The sequence below is a fragment of the Limanda limanda genome, chromosome 17, assembly GCF_963576545.1.
Source record: "Limanda limanda chromosome 17, fLimLim1.1, whole genome shotgun sequence".
NCBI lineage: Eukaryota > Metazoa > Chordata > Actinopteri > Pleuronectiformes > Pleuronectidae > Limanda > Limanda limanda.
The window spans coordinates 17,529,818-17,552,010 of record NC_083652.1 but is presented as its reverse complement, the minus strand read 5'-3'; the positions used below and the strand labels follow the sequence as shown (position 1 = coordinate 17,552,010).

General features: G+C 41.1%; 4 protein-coding genes across 4 annotated transcripts; 1 reads left to right on the top strand and 3 right to left on the bottom strand.

Moving 5' to 3' along the window:
• Window positions 1–501: 501 nt before the first annotated feature.
• On the bottom strand, window positions 502–2,254 carry LOC133023306 (somatostatin receptor type 5-like). The gene is made up of 3 exons (XM_061090305.1): window positions 1,574–2,254; window positions 1,104–1,448; window positions 502–576 (listed from the first exon to the last, which is right to left on the bottom strand). The coding sequence occupies exons 1-3, from the start codon at window positions 2,252–2,254 to the stop codon at window positions 502–504; spliced, it is 1,101 nt and encodes a 366-aa protein (XP_060946288.1).
• A 7,151-nt stretch (window positions 2,255–9,405) lies between these two features.
• LOC133023612 (myeloid-associated differentiation marker homolog) lies at window positions 9,406–10,689 on the bottom strand. The gene has a single exon (XM_061090681.1). The coding sequence runs from the start codon at window positions 10,523–10,525 to the stop codon at window positions 9,677–9,679; it is 849 nt and encodes a 282-aa protein (XP_060946664.1). The 5' UTR covers window positions 10,526–10,689; the 3' UTR covers window positions 9,406–9,676.
• Window positions 10,690–12,257: 1,568 nt separating this feature from the next.
• Window positions 12,258–13,533, bottom strand: LOC133023802 (myeloid-associated differentiation marker homolog). Its single transcript, XM_061090872.1, has 2 exons — window positions 13,267–13,533; window positions 12,258–12,848 (listed from the first exon to the last, which is right to left on the bottom strand). The coding sequence occupies exons 1-2, from the start codon at window positions 13,531–13,533 to the stop codon at window positions 12,258–12,260; spliced, it is 858 nt and encodes a 285-aa protein (XP_060946855.1).
• Window positions 13,534–15,293: 1,760 nt separating this feature from the next.
• On the top strand, window positions 15,294–19,073 carry LOC133023785 (LITAF domain-containing protein-like). Its single transcript, XM_061090857.1, has 4 exons — window positions 15,294–15,345; window positions 16,900–17,056; window positions 18,602–18,746; window positions 18,968–19,073. Exons 2-4 carry the CDS (start codon window positions 16,915–16,917, stop codon window positions 19,071–19,073), a joined length of 393 nt encoding a protein of 130 aa, XP_060946840.1. The 5' UTR covers window positions 15,294–15,345; window positions 16,900–16,914.
• The last annotated feature ends 3,120 nt before the right edge of the window (window positions 19,074–22,193 follow it).

Sequence of the window (22,193 nt, the reverse complement as noted above, 5' to 3'; positions counted from 1 at the left end):
TGTTTGTTTGCCTCTTCAACTAACACCTCCAATTCCATGGCATTAAATTTCGCTTTGTGCTTGCGGTCACTCTGCTCTCCTTAAAAGTCCATGGCGGAAACCAGAAACACACGCAAAACACTTATTAAAATATTTCTGCCTCTACCATGTTTGTACCTGTTATCAGTTACGCAATTATTGTTAGTAGATCACCCGCAAAACAGCCATCAACCAAACGGGAAATCTATTATAATTCACATGCAATTTAGCACTTTTTATTCGGGATCTTAGTAGATCAGGCCCATAGAGTACAAACAAAAATCCTTAGTGATGAACGCTGTAAGAAGTTTTCTCTTCGTGGTTTCTCCTCTGGTCTTTTTTTAGAAATGTCCCAGTCAGAGAGGAAGGGTTAAGGTAAGTGTTAGCGTTAAAGACTGGAAACAGAATAATTAAATATCCAGGGGTAAACTGTCTGAGCTCCATGTGGTAGCTACCACACCGGTACATGGCGGGTCGCAGCGTTCACTGACCATTCACTACGGGTTTTGAGGTGAAAGGCTCCGTGTCAAGGCTGTTAACGACCTCCATCTGGACAGACTGAGGAAACACACACAGACATTGTTGGACATTACAAAGACAGAAGGAGAAACCTTATCACTAATGATCTGTGTAACACTTATCACTTCATTATTATTAAATTAATTATAAAAGAAAAGTAAGGTGATCATCAGAAAATCTAATTTATTTTCCGGGTTTACTGGGCCATCAGGTAAATCAGATGGTTCACCGGAGAGGAAGAAGATCCAGAGAAATACTTCTGTTTCCCAAATCCTTATTGGGACTTCATCTCTAATCTTTGAATTTTGATGACATACTGGATCATATGAAAATGGTGGGGGGTTGGGCACATGTTAGTTGAGCTACTGTATGAACAACCTAGAGTTCAGTATTGGATGCAGAGGCATCCGCCTGCACATCAGAAATAAGTTGAGCTGGATGCTCAGATACCTCTATCAGTGTATAGAAATATAAAAGTTAAAACTTTGCAATTTATTAATTTTCAAATTTTTCCATTTTCTACATTTTTATTGATTTTATTTGATCAAAGAAACATTGTGGTTTACCTTGGTTGCGGTCTGTCTGCCTCTCATCTGGTCCGTGGTGCTGACGTTATTGGGTTTGTAGAAGCAGAGCACTTTCTGGAAGCTCTGCTTGAAGTTGTCGGAGAGGAAGCCGTAGAGGATTGGATTGGCGCAGGAGTTGACATAGGTGAGGATGACCAGGAAGAAGTAGACTGTGGCGTAGGAATTGGTCTCAGGGATGATATAAACCAGGTTGACAAGATTGGCAGTAAAGAAGGGCAACCAGCAAAGAACAAACACCAACACGATGACCACCACCATACGCGTCACCTTGCGCTCCGACTTCCGCCGCTTAGTCAGGCCTGCACGCACACCTGCAGACCTCACCTGAAACACACATGGTGGATTGGAAAGGCTTTGTGAGACCATGAGAGCAGAACCTCGCTGGAAACATATACCATTTTCAATTGACACAATCAAAAGCAGGAGTCCTGGTTTATCTGACCAATTACCTTGATGACAATGATCAGGTAGCAGAGGCTGATGACAAGGAGCGGACCAAAGAAGCCCAGGGTGGATGTGTAGAGGATGAAGACAATGGACCACAAATCACTTGGATCAGGCCAGGTCACATTGCAGGTGTCAAAATTCTCTTGTACACGCGAGTAAATAGTGACTGGCAGCACGATGAGGAAGGACACAACCCACACCATGCCATTAAATACCTTGGCCACCTGTGGCTTCCGCCATTTGGAGCTGCGGAGAGGATAAACCACGGCCAGGTAGCGATCAATGCTCATTACTGTTAGGCAAAAGGTGGAGCTAAACTGGCTCATGGCGTCCGCAGTCATGCACACCTTGCAGAAGAAATCCCCGTATGGCCAATAGGAAAGTGAACTATTAGTGCCAAGGAAGGGAATTCCCAAGATGTAGAGTTCGTCCGCTAAGGCTAAATTGAGGATGTATATGTTCGTTACAGTTTTCATCTTGGCGTAGCGGACCACCACATAGATGACCAGCGTGTTACCCAGAAAACCCACGACGAAGACGATGGTGTAGATGACAGCGGTGACCACGCCGAAGGGCATTGGCGCATGTGCCTCTGAAGAATTGTTATTGGTGTTGTTGTGGTAGAGCTTGGAGGAGGTCCTTGTGACGTTCTCAGATATCGACGTCCAGTTGAAACCATCCATGTTGAAGGAGGGATTGCTGATCACAGTAGGAAGTAGCTTACAAGAGAAAAGACAGACACAAGCTGCAATTATTATGTGGGATACATTACAACAACCAATAACTGAATTTTACCATACCCACTGACACATGGCCCAATCTTGGCACGATGGCCATTTTTACCAGAAGAGAAGAAAACTGTTCCATTGAACTGTCTGGGCAAGGGGTCAACATTAATATCTCTGAATGGGAAGTAGCACTTTAGAAGAAGACATTAGTTGAGCAGGTCTCAAATATGTACTCTGTCATTGAGATTTCCCAAACGGAGGGAACAAAAACCCTCGGAGTGCTGGAGTGCAACGCAGGCAAATGTACATGGGGTCAAAACGTATTTAGTAAAGGTTAATAACTTTGTAAATCCCGTCTGTATACAAGTGGAGACAAATTCTTTACTGGGGTTCAAATTTTGTGAATTACTATTATTATTTGTTTCCAAGTCGGGTCCATGTGTGGTGGAGACTGAGAGCAGAGTTCTACAGAGAAGCTTCTGTTAAAAGATGAAGTTTTCAATTGTCAACTTTAGTCGAGGTGACTTTCGTCCGCCCGGATCTGTGTCCTTCTGCCCCATTTAGATTTTTCCAAATCATTTCCTTACCTGTTTATTGTAATATAAACAAAGATTAGCATTCACTCGTGTATTTGATGGCCTGCAGGTTTTGAAACTAGTTTGAGGATGGGATTTGATCTTTTCATTGAAGTGTAATTACTTTCTGCAGTTCAAGCTAAAATGAAAAAAGACATACGTTTCCAGTCAAACTTTTTTTGAGAAGGAGGGGGGGGGGGGGGGGGCAGCACACGTCCTCACCTTGTGGTTGACCTGAAATAGTCATGACCATCATATAACTGTCAGGTGTCAGACATTGCAACCCGAGGCTCATCAAACGTGTTGCACAAATAAACGGTGTGACGCGCAGATTCACTGAACCGCGCTCCAAAACACGGGAGTGACGCGCAGCCCGCAGCGTGTTGTTGGGAAAACAAACACTCCGAGTCCCCTTCAAACGGCATCGGGCTTGACATTTTTCTCTAACAACACGATAACAGCTATTGCCCTTAATCGTGGGAACCAATTAAATAATGCCCGGGTCATTAAATGTGAGGTTAATACATATAACTGTAAGCGTAGACCCACGCATCCTCTGTTGGGGAATAAACCACAAAAACAAATATGATGACAAATACATTTAAAATATTTCACGCCCACATCTTTATCCAACACATCAGGAGATTTGATATTATTCGATAAACACATTTCTTTCTTCGTGAATGCTGTGAGATTCTTGGACGCGATGCCACCTACCTGTGCGCTCCCGTGCGTCTTTTCCTGTCCACTATGCGCTGCTGTGATGCGCGTCTTCTGAAGAATTCATACGTTGCGTGAGGTTGAAATCCAGCTGCGTCGCTCCGGTCCCCTCAGAATCCAGCTCACACTTGACTTTTCATGTTGACGCATTTTCTTGATGACAGCAGGATTAAATCTCCATCACCAGCGGCGCCTGTATGGCACGGTGTGTCAGATTCTCCAGGATTTATCCCTCACAGTTCAATTCTGAAGGGAATCCTCTCTGCATGGTGAAACACCGTCCTCAGCTCCTTCCAAGTCAACCTGAGGGTCTTTATGTGCCTCCACGCACTGCCAGTATTTATATGGGGAACCGAAGCAGCCTCTGAATGTCCCTCCCATTCACCTCACAGCCCAAACCACTGTACTGTGTAAAAGCTCACACTACAGCCATCTTTCCCTTTCTCTTCTGTTCCTGTGCAGCAGAGACTTAAGCTGAAGTCTTCCAGTCAATCATGAAAAAGATACTGACTTTAACTTTCCTTGCTGTGTGTGAGAGACAAAGAGGATAGACAGAGGAGAAATAGAGCCATGCCCATATCCAACCTTGGGAATGAACCACCTTAGTGGGGGTCTGGGGGGACACCTGAGTCAGCGGGAGAGAGGGTTTAGGATGTACTGGGAAAAATGTTGGTGAGAGGATGAGATTGAGGGATTTTATGGTAATTGTCTGGGAAAGCTGACGACTTTCAAGCAATTAGCTCCAAGTTGTTGCCATCCAGGTCAGTGCCATGTTAACAACAGGCAGTCACACACAAATGCTTTAGTTATATGTGTTTCAAACCAATCTGTTATACAGGTAAAAGAGATTTGTGCCAATCTGAAATCTCGCCTAGGGCACCAACATTGCCAGGGCCGGCCCTGTGTGTGTGTTTGTATACACAACAGTACATACTATATTCCTGCATCAAAGGGGTTGATAAGGGGCAGTGGGAGGTTGATGACGTCTTACACTATGTGGGTCCTGTTTAACTGGTTCCAACAAGAACAACTGGTCATATTTATGAGACTGGTGAGTGAAAACACCACAAGGCCAAGATAATGAAGTGGTTAATTTACACAGCGTTTAATACCAGGCCTCACTTTCAAGGTGGCACACACAATAAAATGTCTGTAATATGACAGAAATTTATCAATAATTGTAAATCTTTTTGTAACTGAAAAAGTCAACAAAGTCAGTTGACATCATTGAAATTAAAGGTCAAGTGAAGTCAAATAATCTGCAGCAAATGTCAAACACCGGTGAATATCAGTCCCCTAAACATGCCTGATTCTTTTTCATCAAGATCCATGAAAGTGTTACAAAAGACAAATGTTCATGAAAGTGAAAAAATTGATCCACACCAAAATGTAACGTGTTCTTTCCTGACCCACACTGTATCCGAAATTCGATTGTCATCTGTCGTGTAGTGTTGCTCAATCTTAGTGACAGGCTGACAGACAGACAGGCAGATGAACATATAACAGCCTTGGTGGGGGTAATTTAAAAACTCTGCATTTAAAAGGTCAAAATTTGAATAGCACTCAGTCCCCATACCTCCACCAAGTCCAAATAAATCTATACAAGTTCTCAACAGAAAAATAACAGGGGAAAATAGGTTGTCTTATAATTAGTAAAGTCTCCAAACTGCCTTTTTAAATTTCCAGATACAGCAGCTCATTTTTATTACATTATACAGCATTGATCTAATTGCATTGTTAGTCTCATCTGAACTGATCTATAGAGCTAAGTACTCCCACACTGCGTGCACAAGCCATCAATGATGCATGACAGCCTATTTACACTTTCACATGAAAATAAATCACCAATACACATTCACAGTAGTGGAACAAGAATGAATATTATTGTTTTCAGCTCTTTATATCTTTAAATTATGTCACATGGTTCATAGTGTTAATTGCAAAAAAGGTGTAATTTATATTTATAAGATACATACTTGAGTTGTTTTCTTGAATTTGATTTAATTTCACATCTGTATCTGCAAGATGTTCAAAAATCTCTGAGAGAATCAGCCTAGATTCCTTCTCCCAACTTTCTCTCCCTTGCTCAGATGAGTCACACTGGCTTCAGGCAGTTTTCATGCAGCTCTCGCCTATCCAAATAAAGCTTCCTCTCTGTGGGCATGTGCAGGGAGATTATGTCGAGACGGTGTCAAGAATTCTGGCAAGGATTGATCGAGCACAGAAGTGCAAGTCTTGGTGACCCAGAGGAGCTGTCGTGTGGAGACTGAAAGTTGTTTGTATGCTTGAGTGAGGAGCTAAGGGGCTGATCGGAGGTGTAAGAAAGAAGAAGGTAATGGAGGTGAGGTCCAAAGGGGCGATTCTGTGGCTCACACTACGGGCTGAGGTCAGGGGATGAAATAAACTTCTAAAAAACAAAATGTGTCTGTTGTGAAGCTGTTTTAATAGTCAACAGTGACTGCATATGAAATTCGATGCTGGGTCCATATTGGAGCCATAGGGGAAGTGCCTGAAGCCTGTGTTCCGTCTGTGAGAAAATGACTTCTAACTTGTTTTATAACGTGATAAACATCAGAGTTTATGGCCTCAATCACTAGTTTGTAATTATATTTAATGCGGCATGATGTTCAGTTTATAAACCATGGTCCCATTTAGTGTTAAACAGACGCTAAAGCACGGTTCACATTGTGGATACCATGTTTGACAGCAATGTAATAATGATTGAGTGTATGTATTTCAATTACATGTGATTTAATTAAATAAAACGTATTTTTTGATGTATACATTTATGTAGTTTTTTTTCAACATGATAGAAAACACTTAAGAAAATTGTTATCTTTTTGAGCCACTGACTGATTGTCCAGTTTGGGGTTCTGCGTATGAGTGGAACAGGTGAACAGATCTTTGTGCAGCAGAGGTGGCGATGCGTCAGGGTTCTGCAGACAGAGGCCTGCAGCCTGTCTTTACTTTCCTCTGCTTGATTCAGATCACTTGCAGGTCACTTTACTAGTCTCAGAAAAAAAGCTGCAGCCAGCTTCACCACAGGCCAAACAGACAAGCAGGTTAGAACTCTATTATTGTAGTTAATTAAATACAGCACCAACTTATACAGAGTTCCACTTTCAAATCAATGCAGCTCTTAAAACCCCCCGTAAACTACACTATAATTAGACTTTACATGCTTTTCAAAGTGTGTGAATTTTTTCCCCCTGTCACACTTTTGAAGTAGCCCCCAAAAATTGGCGGTGATTAATTTTCACAATGTCCAGAAAGGGGTTGAGCGTCTGTGATTGCTGCACAGTTGAGTCAAAGGCCACTAATCAGAGGAGAAGTTTAATGGAAGATAATGACCACAAAAAAAGAAACAGAGTAGGTGTGAACATGAGTGACTCATACAGCTTTACCCTTTTACAGCTACAGTCATCTGCTGGACTCACCTCAGTGGATCCCATTAGTGGCTCAGGCAAGGATGTTTAAAAGCTGCTCTGGCTCCAGGGACATGTATCGTGTCATCCCCTACTTCATGCACATACAGGCAACATGTGTAATTGCATGGATAAACACACAAAGGAATTACAAGATTGAGAAAAATCATACTGGCTAATTTCAGACCGGACGATCAGATATTTAATTTAAATTGCAACTTAGGCTCCAGCAGCTTTGACATGTTGCCACTGCGCTCGGATAATTCTACCCTGGTCGGCCTGAGTGGGAATTAAATTCAAAGATCACATTTAGTTTCTTCACCATGAGCCTCATTTAATGGGACGGGAGAGGCGATGCGTCTTGTCACTTATTGTCCCAAAGGGAACCTGCATTATTTTTGGACAATAAGGATGAAGTGTTTTTTATTTTTTTCTTCATCGCAGAAACCTGAGGTGACTCTTAAAATGAGTAAGAGGATTTTTTTCCTGTTTTGGTTTGTAAGGACAAAATCTATCTGATGTTTATTGTTGATGAGACAACACAGAGTAATTTATTCAGGTTTCTTCTTTGTATAAATCCGCCATCATTATCAGAATATTGGTATTAATGAAGGAAGGAAGGTTTGTTGCTTTTATCGCATACTTGAAATAGCTGGAAATATCCTCAATCCTCTCAGTACTTGGTTTTAGCTCAGTCAGCCGTGGGTGGAGCAACGGTTTTAAAAGTGTGGGGGGGGTTCTAATGGTGGCACATGAGCCCTGTATACCCTATGTAACAAAAGGAACTGGAAATGTTTCATTAGCTCAACAGAGGGATGACAAATTAAAGAAGAAACATATATATATATATATATATATATATATATATATATATATATATATATATATATATATATATGAAAACAATACATTTAATTGATTACGGTTATTTATCAGTGATAGCACCAAGGTTTATTTTCTCCACTGATTGTATTTAACGATTGTCATTGTCAACCAGCACCACCACTGTTCAGATTACACAGAGAGCAGACGTTGGATGATTGTCATTGATTGGATGAACATACAGCTTCTCTTCCCGTACATAGCACTTCCCATTGTTTGTATTGTAGGTTCTTTACAGACTGGGAATTAGCAAAGCTTTTAGAAAAAATAGACAGTGGTTATATAGAGCTATTAAATATTCATGTTTGTTAAGAGATAGTGAATTAAAGTCAACTAGAATTTCAGTTGTACACCTCTGCTGACATTGTGCAGTTTCAATGTACGTTCATTTTTATTCCAGTTTCATAGGAAGAAAGATATTTTTTGTTCCTGCTGCAAATCCAAGTCAGAGCAGACGCTGACAGCTGCTCTTTGCTGCCTTGTGCGACAGACTTCTGATGTGCTCTGTCTCTCTGACGGCACTGACATGAGAAGAAAAGCAAAGGTTCTACGCTTCATTTACTCTCTTCACTCACACAGATTGGTTTACCGGGTGGCACAATAGCTGCAGGATTACAGGTGAGACTTGGGTGACGCACTTTTAAATGTCCCATTGATTACGAAAAAGAAAAGAAAAAGATGCCCTGCACACATGAAAAGAAGCCAGATAGGATAAAACGAAACGTTACACCTCGCAACAAATCCAGCTCCAAATGCAGGAGCCGCTTGTTGATTTGATTATTTGACTTTTCCCACGCATCCTTCCAACATCTGGCAACCTCATGCTGCCTCTATCCTCGCTCTCCCTTTCCGTCTGTCTCTCTTTCATCAACTTCCCCCACCCTTGTTTATTCTCTCTCTTGTTCCTTCTCTTCTCTTCCTATCTCATCTTTCGTTGGCTCCACTGTTTGCCTTTGTCACTGCTTATGTCCCACATCCATTGTTTATCTGTTGTCAGCAAGGATGCAACCATTTGGGAGGACATTCATGAAAACGAAAATTGACCAACAAATCAATGACTGTGGTCACATGATCTGCAGAACACTGATCGACTTAAACACAGGGTGGACACCAGTTTTTCACGACAAATAAAATAGCCTTAGAAAACGCTTTGCTTATTTTTGTATGTTGTCAGCTGATTAACGTTAAATGTTAGAGAGATTTAGTTTATTCATTTTGGACTGAGCCAGACTTCCCTCTTACCCCTGTCCCTGTGCTTGTGCTGAGCTGACCTCCTGCTGTCTGCAGCTTCATATTTCTGGTACACGCATGAGAGGCATTTTATGTCTCAGCAATTGAGCAAAAATATATATTTCCAGGAACATTGAATTATTCCTTCAGTCAGAAACTTGCAAAAGCCACGAATGAAAAGATGAGAAGCACAAACTCTAACTCAGTGTCATAAACCAAAGTGTGCGCTCAGTATTATTACCTTCACTATTTCACCACGCTGCATATCAGGATCCAAAGTTCCAGCAGGATATTTTTTTATTTTTATGACAGTGATGCAGTTCAATCATTTACTAACTAACACTGTACAAATATTGGTTAGCCAGCATTTAAATATAGTAAGTTTGCATTTTTGATGAACAGGGTTTGCAGAATATTCATTGAAGTCAGCGTTTGCATCATTTCTCAAAGAACAAGAACATTATTAAAGTTTACAAAATGGCCTTTTCACTATGATTCAGAAAGCTTCTGTTTTCAGTTGATGTTTGATTTGACGAGCAGCAGCTTTACTCGTTGCTAGTAAAGAACACAAGGCGTATGGAGTAGGCAGTGTCCAGGGTGTAAACAATGAAGTTGAAGATCGCCATGAAGGTGACCACCACCAGTTTATCCCAGTCACAAAGGTGGCCACAGTTGCCAGGTCTCTTATTGCTATGGAGGCTGTACACCGGCCAGATCACCATCGCTGTTGCGTACATCACTGCTGCCAAAATGTTGAAGACGACCACCAGCTTGTCAAATGAGATTGGAAAAAAAGAGGTCACTTGTCCAAGGGTGAGCAGGATTATGATGATGGAAAGGATGAAACACAAGGAGAACACGGCCACGCACCACTGCAGCGGCGGGGAGTTCACGTACTGTTTAGTCTCCAGGGACGTGTAGATGAGACAGGCGATGAAGGTCTCCAGAAGCTTCATTATACCGGCCAACGTTGAGAGAAACCCGATGTTCTCTCCGCACGGGCGAAGACGTGTCAGGACCACCTCGCCGGCATACACCCCGAAACAGACCCAGGACACCACAGACGCACCGATCTGATGGTAGCAGGTCGTGCAGGTGAAAAATGTGGGGTAAATGATGGAGGTGGCCAGGAACATGAGGCTGGCCAGCATAGCAAAGGCAGCGGTGAAGTCATCCCAGGCGAAAGGTAGCTTCTTGCTTACAGCGGTGAACTCCAGGATGAGGATGAGAAGGGTGAAGAAGAAGCAGAAGCACCACGTGAACATGCACCATGCCCAGTAAGAAGATGAGGAACTTCCCCCCGTTGCTGCCAAGATAAACGACATACAGGCGAGGATGGCTGCCAGTGTTCGCAAGATGCCCACAGGCTGGGTGAGCGACCGCAAATCCACCATGGCTGGACAGGACGATCCGCCCTCGCATAAAAAGCTAAAAGTATCGTTTAGTTTCTAAATTCAGTTATTTCTTCACAGTGCTTCAAGGCAGCAGGGTCGGGTTCGAGACCAGATCCTGGCATAGAAATCCATGTAGGCAAACGCCCCTGAGCAGGTCTCTTCCTAGAAACTGAAACTTCAGTGTGGTGGCGTGTCCTGGGCTTATCTCCGCAGTTTATGACCCCTGTTTCATGTCCCTGATTGGATGGTTGTTTCGTGTTATGTTCACTTCATGACACATACACACTGGACTCTGATCTTCATCCAAGTTCAGAGGAATCTACAACAACAGGTGTGTGTAGGTCACATATTCATGAAACTGGCTCTTATCCTGTCCTCAGTTCACTTGATTTATTGTTTCTGGGCAGGACTAATGTCAGCGTTTGGAGGAGGGATTGCTTTCAAGCCTTTATCTAGATTAAAAGACACTTCCGGTGCAAAGAAAAGTTGAACCTTTATTAACTGTAAAAAAAGACCACTTTTAAAAGCTGTCTTCCCAAACCATGTGGGGTGGATTCTGAGCTTTGTGATAACAGTGAACACATTTAAAAAAAAATTGATGTAATGCAAACAATCCTCATACACCAAAAAATAAAAAATAATGCCTTCAAATAAAATAATAATAATTGTTAAAATTAAGATTTTCTATTGTATTTTCTATTCTTACAGATGTGTTTGTAATTTTTGTATGTAATATATTTATTGTTTATCACTGATATCATTCATATCAGTGATTCCGGTTTTGAACCTGAACCAATTACACTTTTTTATTTTATTAAAAAAAAACACACATCTGCTCCGTTAGCCAGATGGTTGGTAGTTCGATCCTGGCTTCTCCCATATCTTCCCTGCTGCTGTGCCGGCAGTGTGTAATAGAAAAGTAGCGCGGTATGAATGAGTGTGTGCATGTGGCTTGTGGTGATAAAAACACTATTTATCATAACAAACTGCATGCTAAATGTACTTCAGCTATGATTGCAACTTAAAGTGATTTTCATTATAGTCTGAGAATTACTTTTTCCATCTGATGAATTCTTGGCAAGTTTTTCAAGTGTATGAATTGTTTCAAAATGCATTTTAAATCAGGCTTTAAATTAGATATCTTTAAAATGGTTTCATTTCCACATCCAAGGATATTCCAGCAGTGATAAGAGATTTCTACAATCTTTTTGCTTGAAAAATAGATGAGGTAAATAATTGTTTATAAAAAAGTTCTTTGGACAGTATGATTGACAGTCAAATCGTTTCAGCTCTGTGCGCACACCTTTCAATGAGAGTTTGCTTTGGAAGGTGTGTCTCTCTCCCTCCTTTTCTCTCTCTTGTTATCCATTATGGGAAACTGGGAGATTGAAAGCTCTGCTGCTGTGTGTGTCCGGGTATGCAAACCATCACACACCCATACAAACATGCTTTGAGAGGGAGCAGTTTAAACATTAAACAAGTTATTCATCCATTTAACAATAGCCTGATACTTCTGGAAAACATTTTATTCATATTTCAAATGATTCAGTCAAAAGAACACACACTGAGAAAGCATAAATTCTGTAGCAAAATAGGAAGATTAATTAAAATAGAATAATAATCATGATTTGATGAAAAGAGATATGTTATACAAAAACATGTTCTATGTTTTCGATTGAAGTTTGTAAACAACTACAACCGAGAATATTTGTAAATGAGGAACATTTGCCGCCTATGTTCTGCTGACGAAGAACACAAGTCTAAAGGAATAAACCGTATCCACGATGTAAGCAATGAGGTTGACACAGGTCATGAAAGAGATGACTACTAAATTATTCCATGGACAAAATCTATTATTCAAGCAGTAGTTGGGTCTGGGGTTGTTCTGGAAGCTGTACAGCGGCCAGACTACCACCGCCGTCATGTACATCAACACCGCTAACACATTGCAGGCTGTCAGAACTTTGTCAAACGGCGCAGGGAAGAGCGTCAGGAGGCGGCAGATGGTGAACACGATGATGAGGATGGCAAAAATGAAGCAGATGGAGTAGACGGCAACGCACCACTGGAGTCCAGGGAACCTGGAGAACTGGTTGTAGTCCAAGCAGATGAAGATGATGCAGGCCACAAAGGCCTCAAGGACCTTGAGGAGGCCCGGCACCGTGGATAGAAATCCGCTGATCTCGCCGGGTTTGGCCCGGGTCAGCCCGACCTCGATGGCGTACAAGATGAAGGCCAGACAGGAAGTGACGGTGGCGCCGATTTGTTTACCGCAGGTCGAGCAAGTGAAGAAGGAGGGGTAGATGATGGAAGCTGCCAGCACCTGACAGACACAGTGTGAAATGAATCATTCTTCAGAGTTGTAGTGGTAGTAGTTGTGCAGTAGTCCCAAATAAAGTATGGAAGATGGATACGTTTGACATCTATATCGCATTACCTTTCAGCACTTAAGCATTTTAAGCAATTGAATGATTAACAAATTCAATTATTTTTATATTGACTTATCGATTACAACATTTATTTTATGGTTAATATTTCTTAATAACAGTAATTTATTATATTTTCAAGGCATTTGTACCTAATTTAGAAAAAAATGTCAAATAGTACATTTCTTTTTACAGTGCCGGCTTTATCTATATCATCAATGACACTGATGTCCAGTGACCTTGGCTGTAGTCGATTAATTTACTTCACAAAATACAGACAAAGACAATAAAACAACAGTGGAAAATGGAACACACCAGTAGAGTAGCCAACATGGCAAAAGCAGTGGTGAAGTCGTCCCAGGAGATGGGCAGCTTTGCGCTGAGGGTGATGAACTCCAGGATGATTATGAGGATGGTGACACAGAAGCAGAAGCACCAGGTGAACATGCACCACGTCCAGAAGGTGTCTGTGCTGTGGCCTATCGACGCCACCAGGCTGAAGGAGATGCAGGTCAGGATCACCTCGAATATCCGTACAATGCCCACGGGCGCCGCCAGTGTTGTGAAGTCCAGCATAACCATGGTGCCTGTAATCCTGTGCTCAGTTAAACAAATAAATCTCTAACCTCTTAACTAGTGTGTCTTTGCAGATGTAATATTTCTCTAATTTTTGAATAACCCGTCCTCCCTCGCTCCTCATCTTGTGAGTTCTGCCTGAATTTGACTGACACGGAGAGTGAGGTTGCTTTGGCCGCTCCCTCGTCACTGCCTTATAAGACCTTCTTCCTCAAATGTCCACCAACCATATCATAAATGCACGTGTGATACAGAGTTACATGGAGTGTGTATAAAGGGTGCAGTTGTTCGCACTTTACCTCCATTTGCTTATCAGTTGCACGGACAACAAATGTATATATTTATACAGAAACTGCACCTTATTGCACAGAACACAGGTCTCCCGCGTCACCCTCTTAGTCATCCATTGTGTTTGCTTACTTATCTGCACGCCCACCCATCAACAGTTGAAACCTGTTAATGTGTTACCAGAGGTGTAAGAGGAATTAGTCAAAAGAGGAAAGCGAAAGGAGGGCACACAAAAAAGAGATCAGGTGATTTTTTTTCTTTCACTGAATAAAAGCAGGTGTGAGACAATGGAAAAGAAAAAAACCCCAAGATTTAACCGAAAGGTTTTGGCTTTAAGGTACTTTAAGGTTCAGTGTGTAGAATGTAGTGATATCTAGTGGTGAAGTTGCGTGTTGCAGCTGAACACCCCTCACCTCACCCTGTGGCTGCATGGGTATGAAATAGTGATCACATTTACAGAACAGAAACACTAACAGCAGACAGACATGGCGATGTGCATTATTCTGACCTCTTGTGGCCATGCAGTAAAATACGACGACCACATCCTCTTGATTTCGAATTCAGAAACTACAACTGAGAGTCGTGTTTGGGAGAGAAGGAATGACTGTGCAACTTCTGTCACATTAAAATAATAACATTAGTAATAGTAACAAACATTTGCTACTTTTTCAAAACCTGTTATCTTCTCATTTCCCTTTCGGCTACTGTAACACACTTCTGCTTTTTTCCCACCACTTCTGCTTGTTTCCAGAGAGGCGGCCGACTATGTGGATGATACACACTGTGCAGGTGAGCATGTGACCAATTAAACACAGCGATACAATGCAGCAAGGGAGAACCACACCAAGTTAGAGATCTGTTGTTATTATGAGAAGTGACAACGTTTCTTTTGGTTCATAATGGAAATGTGGCAGCACATATTAGAAGATGTGGGGCGACCACAGACTAGAAGATTATGGGAAATGCTGCTATGACTGGGCGAGATAAGGCATTAGCCTTGATGGAGGTTTGCACTCTCCGCCGCACTTCTTGGGTTTTCTTTAGTGAATCAAAAGTGTTTTTTCGAGAGGGGGCTGTTGGGCTGTTTGTCGTTAAATTCACTATGTTTTGGGGATCTTGTCTCCAACCCGTGACTAACCTGCACTTAAAAGCGTGTAAATTCCCTGAACAGTTTCCTGAAGGTAAAACTCCCTCAAGTGATGCAGCCTGCTCTCACCACAATCTTTCAACAAGGTAAACTTTGTTCTTGGCAAACCCACATCTCTCGCTCTCTGAGCTCTGTCTCTATTGCTCTTATTCCAACACTGGTCAACAAGCACTTTAAATTCTTTCCTGACCCACCCAGTCACAGTCATATAAAATGGGCGGAGAAACAGGAGGAGGCTGTGAAGCTCTTTCGTGAGAATCATAAACCTTTCCACTGTTCAGTTCTCCAATCATATTTCCTGTACTGTCTTATTACTCGGCTTCTTCCTGCATCTCTCAGGACCAGGCAGCTCCAGGACAGATCTTCTTGTTGAAAAGTCACAGGTATGTACAATAAAATATACTCTTCATATTTGAAGCCATTGAGTTTGTGTCAGGTCAGATTATCAATATACTTAATTCAGCTTATATTCAGATGTGGTCTAAACATATATTTTCTGTCAAAAGCATTTTTTCTTAAGATGCTTATAGCTTTTTGCATTTTCCAGCCTCGCTGTCCAAACAAAACAGGGCGAGGCACGAGTACTGTGGTGAACGAAGATGCATGTGGCTCATGTTGCTCTAATTGATTTAGTATGGATTGATGACGAGACACAGGGATGACTGGGCCTATTCACCACGAGCAGACTGAGCAGAATACACTGTGGCACTGCATTCTTCTGTATGATCGAAATACAGACTAAAGAAGCACTGATACACTCATGCTGAACTGTGTTTGACAAGTTGGCACTGATGAAGGCTGGCTTCATCATGGTGGATTATCTGGGCGGGTATTGCCGTCCGCTATCAGAGTTAATTGCTTTAAACCGGAGCTCTGTTGCCCAAAATCTCTTCCAATAAGGAAATGATTCATCAGCCATTAACACACCAAACATCCAGCTTGAGCAATACATATTGAAGTCTATAGCCAACGTTTTGAGGCATTCAACTCCACAATGTGTATCCGGCACCTTATTTAGAGTGAGTGTCATCTTCCCTCCATTCATTTATCGATCCATTATCTATCCGTCTTATCCTTTGTGGGCCACACGGGGAGCTAGAGCCAATCCCAGCTGACATTGTTCGATGGTTGGGTCACACCCTAGACAATCTAAAACCTCTGAGTGATCTAACCGCAGTTTGGATGTCTTTGCACCCTGGAAGGAAGCCAGAGTACATGGAGAAAGCGCACGTAGACACAGGGAGAACATGCAAAGTCCACACGGAAACACACTGCCCTAACAATAGCTTAAATCTAATGAATGCCCCTGATTGTGCAGATTAGAAAGAGGATATGAAATATGAGGTTTGAGGGTGGACTTCAAACGGAAATGTAAATTTGGTTCCTCAACAGTGAATTTAAATTTTGGAACTGATTTCGCTCAGGTGAAATGTTTTTCCGGTTTTATTGTCATCTTCTTCCTTTATTTTTTGAAAAGGTAACCTACTACCTCATTCAAAAAAAGAAAAGTATGTATTATTTTAATGCTGGAAAAAGGGGATAATCTCCTTTCACATTGTTTGAAGAGGAGTTTGCCTCTCCTCTTTTGTTCCATGTCTGACGGTCACAAACGCATTGAGAACTGAGGCGTTCTTTCACCGAGTCATTAATAAATCCGTCCCCATTTCATTTCTCTACCTTTTCCACAGATCATAGTGAGGATATGGATGCATAACTTGTTCACTTGTTCAAATGCAGGCATCAAAAGCAGCAAGCCTTGTTGTTCATTGGCAGATTACATATTGTAAAGATATGTGGCCATTGATTAATAGGTCTATGTCAAAGGGAGTGCCAGCAAATCTTTTCGGCTAAAACCAAAAACATTGTTGCTGAGATGACACTTATTAACGTAATAGCTTGTATTTAATAAGGAACATTATACAAATTCTCATCTACAGTGAGGACATCTGAAGATGGAAAAAGCGTACCCACCACAGGAATCCTCTCCACCGTACCCTGGACCACCAATGAACTACGGTGGTGTAGCACCTCCGCAAGAAATGTATCCTCAGCCGGGATTCTCACCTGCACCGCCATTTGCTGCCCACCAGACAGGTCTGTGTCTGAGATGATGCTTATTCTTTTTCGACCTTATTCCTGTAATGTTTGAGTTTTTTTTTCTTCAATGTGGCCCTTATACTCCATTGTACATAATCACATCAAAAGATGTTCTAATAGAGAAGAGTAGAGGTAAAGGGATACAAAATGTAAATGCTACACTATTATGCATGGTTTTGATGTATATTATATTTATGGAAAAAGCTATAATGTTTTGGTAGATGATGTAAGGAAATATATATACTCTGAACCTTCCCTTCCTGTTTTTTGTAAACAGCGTGTTTTCCCGTCACTTTTTCCCAAGAACGTTGTTCAATTTGAAATTACACAGTAACCCAATTAGATGGCTCAGTAGTGACTTCACAATACATTCAGTATAGAAAAGCTGATGGAAAAACAGAGCACTCATTACAAACCAGAGCACTATCCCGTTATCAAATTACATTTGTTGTGCAGCCTCTGCTACTCTGCAGAGGAGTCAGTGCAGTGGACAGTGTAGCAACAGAAATGACCACAATAGTATCTATCTATCTATCTATCTATCTATCTATCTATCTATCTATCTATCTATCTATCTATCTATCTATCTATCTATCTATCTATCTATCTATCTATCTATCTATCTATCTATCTATCTATCTATCTATCTATCTATCTATCTATCTATCTATCTATCTATCTATCTATCTATCTATCTATCTATCTATCTATCTATATCTATCTATCTATCTATCTATCTATCTATCTATCTATCTATCTATCTATCTATCTATCTATCTATCTATCTATCTATCTATCTATCTATCTATCTATCTATCTATCTATCTATCTATCTATCTATCTATCTATCTATCTATCTATCTATCTATCTATCTATCTATCTATCTATCTATCTATCTATCTATCTATCTATCTATCTATCTATCTATCTATCTATCTATCTATCTATCTATCTATCTATCTATCTATCTATCTATCTATCTATCTATCTATCTATCTATCTATCTATCTATCTATCTATCTATCTCACTTAATCATGTGTTACAAATAAACAAAACAGTACCTATATCAGTACCTAGTACCCCAATAGCTTGTCACATGACATTTCCCTTTGAGTTGTGTACATGCAGCATATAACTCATGAGGTTGATTTCTATTTAGGGGCTTCAGGTTCTGGGATTTGTGTTATTTCATATTCTCACAGTGTCTTAATGGAACACCCGAGCCACAGGGTGTGAATGTTAAAGTTACCAGTAACGCATTTTACATGGCAAAAACCTCTGCAGTGAAAAAGGCCCATTGTGTCAGTGAATGCGTCGCCATATATCAACCAGAGGTCAGTATTTACTCCAATCACGGTAATCTCACGTCACTGTGCCAGTCAGCCAGTGTCACGTTGTGCAATATGTTTCGCCTGATGCTGGTTTCCATTAAATCGGTGACTCCTAAATACTGGTTGGAACGTGTGAAAGCGTTTACACACGCGAGAAACCTAGAGAGACAAATTCTCAATTTGAAGTGTTGTGCATTTCTCATCCTCAGTCGCTCACGTGGTCGTGACACCTGCACTGCAGGACGCCCCAGGACAAGCGCTGTGTCCCCACTGTCACCAGACTGTGGTCACCGTCACAGAAGTGAAACCAGGCCTCATGACCTGGGCCATCTGCGGCGGCCTCACCATCTTTGGGTAAGAATCATCTTATGGGTAAACATTTGCTGCACAATAAGTTCCTCTGCTACTGATATCTGATGGAAAAAATAAAGAGACGCCTTAAACTAGAAATCTGAAGTGCATTTAAACACTTGAATGACCAATTTGTCTGACAAAGGATGATCGAAAGTAAGAAAATATCCTGTTGTATCCTGACATCATCACTTTGGGAATAAAACTTTTGTATTTCTTCTTAGATGTTTTCTTTGCTGCTGCATCCCGTTCTGCATTGATTCCTGCAAAGATGTGGAGCATCACTGTCCATCGTGCAACAAAGTCATCTACTTATACAAACGATTATAAAACCGTCCTGACTGTGATCGTGGGACAAGAACTTACACCACTTTCCCACACATTAGCTTATCAGTGGTTTTAGCTGCTTGACAACATTCCCTTGATAGTGAGGGATACAGTACAATATGAAATGCACTTACTGTGATTGTATGCTTATTTCGCAACAATATATACTTCTTAATGTGAATTGTAATGACGTGTGATAAGGCATGGTACTTTAGGGTGATTTATATATACATGTCAAGCAAAATGTGTAATATCTGTGATTTATTATAAATGTCAACCATTTACATCAACAAATATGCCAATAAAAGCAAGCAACAGAAAGGTGTGTGCTTTAGTTTTGAGTTGGCTGCTTGATGTCTTACATTTTCACACATTTAGTGAATAACGATGTATTTCTGCAGAGGCATGCTCTAAACACTCATAATCATTTTTTTTCAAAGTAATATTCGAGGAGCACTTATTGTTTGGCAGAACTTATACGTGATTTGTTCTGCCCTCTTGCTCCTCCCCATGGTCTCACATTCGAGGAACATAAAAAGCATTGTCAAGAATAAAAGCCCTTTCTCAAACCACCCCTTACAACCTCTCCCTTCCCGCTCCCACTCCATCTGTGTGATGTTCAGGGAGCGTCGACCACATTAAGTGCTATCCCAAACCAATTAGCCGGGAGTGGAGGTGGGTTTTAAAAGCCTCCAACAGCGAGTTTGCATTAATGTTGATTTATTGATGTGTGTTCCACATGCAGCATGCTTCATGGAAATTTTTGTTCTATGCAAATACCCAAATGTTCAAGCAGGAAATGAAATATTCACTGTGTCAATCAGTAGTTCAACACAATAAAGTCATACTTATTCCGATTCATGTATCATTATTGTTTTATTCATGCATGTCATGTGAACAGCTAATTAGGGTCAGACCTTTTTTTCATAAAGTCACAAAGTCCTTCACGTAATTACAACAACAAAAAACTAAACACAATAAAAAAAACAGTATGAAAAAGGGAAAATCACATTCTCTGCTTTTGAGCTTAGGGCAGAATCTTCCCACGTCTGCTTGTCTTATCAGTGTGACGGTTGGATTCCTGATGAAATTGGTAATGTTCTTGTGATCGTTCTGTGACCTCATTTTCCTCAGACTCTTCATCGGGCCTTCATGTGTCAAAGTCATGTGCTCAGAGGAGGAGCATCACACTCACTTGTGTTTGGGAGTGGGGGATCAGAGGCACAGTGTGGTGAGGGTGAACAGTGAGACACTTTCAGTACTTTCAGACCGATGGCACTGGCACAGATCCAGTGCTGATTGGGCAGTGTGGAGGACTGATTGCGTGGGCAGAGAGAACGCTGTGTTCAAGGTTTACCTCTGTCTGACGATAGTGATATGACCATAACATTATACATATCCAAAGGAGGGAACTTCTTCTTGGTCAGACTCCTGCATCACACTGTGATGTTGGGAACTCTGTCCAGCTGAATATAGACTCTGATTTATTCTGATAGATTCTTGATCATTTTCTGAGATATACTCTTTTGTTATTCTTTGATATATCCTCTGTTGTATTTCCTGCTACAATAAATTCACAAAAAGACAGTTTGATCTGAGAATTCTTATTTTCTGTTTCTCTCACCAAGAATTTACACCACAAACTGAGCATGGGATTGGACGGTGCTCCGGACTCTGAGGGAAGGACAGAAGGCGCCACTTAGTGGTTGGCTGCAGTAAAAATCACCTCCTCCTGTGTTAGTAGACAAATTAAAAAGTCAAAGTGCACGTCAAATAATTTTTTCTCAAAGGTGGTTTCTAGCATTGTAGGTAGTTCTAATCACATCCATGTATTTTCAAGTGCTCATTGTTCACGGAAGTCATTTAACTTTACATAAAGTAAAGATTAAAAAGTTAATATCAACAGCTCAGACTGACTCACGATTGGTCGAGCGTGTAGATCGCTCGGCACCATGCTGCTGCAGCTCAACATGCACACGATGGTAGCGTTCATATCTGGAAGCCGTTTGCTCCACCCTGATTATATTCTGTGTCTCGCCCTCACTAAAGAATTCAAGTGTCAGTTTTCCCTTCACTCTGTGTCATTAGATTTGTTCCCTCATGTTTCTCGGTGGATTTGTGACATGTGTGACAACTAGAGTCGCAGTACTCAGTGATACTCCAGTACTTCATGAATGTAGCGTTGTGTGTGAGTTCTCCAGTGATTTGCAGTGATTTCTCTGGGATTGCTAACTGAAACTCACTCAGCGATCAGTGTTAACAGGAATCATGTCATCTAAACAAAGAAATCTTTGTTCTTTGCCAACAAAACCCACATCTCTCTCCCAATAAGTTCTGCCTTTATTGCTCTGATTACAGCACTGGTCAATATTTGAGCTATGCCGATAATTCTATTGTGACCAATCCAGCTTAAGTAGAATAAGTTGAATTAAGTGGAATACGTGCAATATGGAAGGAAACAAGAGGAAGAGGCATCATACAACTCTCTGTCGTACTGGAGGAAACAAATATCGCTTCCTCTTCTTAGTTTTCAATCAGTGTGAGAATCATGCTCTAACAATTTTTCTGTACTGTCAACAATATATTACTTCTGCTGTGGCTGCGGTACAATGTCTCGCTCATTCGCTCCTAGCTGTTTCCCCATCTCCTCATCCGACCCATCACTTCCCAGCTGCTTTCCATCTGCAGAAAGCAAGCGTGAACAAGGCCCAATTTACTATCGCAACAAAAATCAAAACCATAACCATCTAGTTTTCCAACTAATCAATAATAGACCCACCTTAAATTATGATAGAATACATTCAAAACGTATATATTTTAACTGTATTGTGAACAACTGGTACACGTCTTGTCTTTCATTACAGGCACTAATGAAAGTCTCAAATGAAGCACAAAACCAGACACTGAGTTTTTAATAGTTTTCTAATATCGAAACAGAATAGAACGGTCAGCATTAACGTATCTTCACGTGCTTTACTATAAACCATATGAGAGAATGAAATTGAAAGTTGCTCATGTCTTATGAAAGCGAGTATCCAGAGCCCCAAACTCAAAGGAAAGGACTGAAGGGGAAACATTTAAGTTACCATAAAGGATCAAGTAATTTTTTTCTAGTGGGTAAGT

What these genes read in the sequence shown, in the direction of transcription:
- LOC133023306 (XM_061090305.1), bottom strand. Translation starts at nt 2,254, where the DNA reads ATGGATGGTTTCAACTGGACGTCGATATCTGAGAACGTCACAAGGACC. An exon ending in ACCTGATCATTGTCATCAAG is followed by an intron (nt 1,449 to 1,573) that starts GTAATTGGTCAG and finishes TGTGTGTTTCAG; the next exon opens with GTGAGGTCTGCAGGTGTGCG. An exon ending in GCAGACAGACCGCAACCAAG is followed by an intron (nt 577 to 1,103) that starts GTAAACCACAAT and finishes GTGTTTCCTCAG; the next exon opens with TCTGTCCAGATGGAGGTCGT.
- LOC133023612 (XM_061090681.1), bottom strand. Translation starts at nt 10,525, where the DNA reads ATGGTGGATTTGCGGTCGCTCACCCAGCCTGTGGGCATCTTGCGAACA.
- LOC133023802 (XM_061090872.1), bottom strand. Translation starts at nt 13,533, where the DNA reads ATGGTTATGCTGGACTTCACAACACTGGCGGCGCCCGTGGGCATTGTA. An exon ending in CCATGTTGGCTACTCTACTG is followed by an intron (nt 12,849 to 13,266) that starts GTGTGTTCCATT and finishes TGTGTCTGTCAG; the next exon opens with GTGCTGGCAGCTTCCATCAT.
- LOC133023785 (XM_061090857.1), top strand. Translation starts at nt 16,915, where the DNA reads ATGGAAAAAGCGTACCCACCACAGGAATCCTCTCCACCGTACCCTGGA. An exon ending in ATTTGCTGCCCACCAGACAG is followed by an intron (nt 17,057 to 18,601) that starts GTCTGTGTCTGA and finishes TCTCATCCTCAG; the next exon opens with TCGCTCACGTGGTCGTGACA. An exon ending in GGCGGCCTCACCATCTTTGG is followed by an intron (nt 18,747 to 18,967) that starts GTAAGAATCATC and finishes ATTTCTTCTTAG; the next exon opens with ATGTTTTCTTTGCTGCTGCA.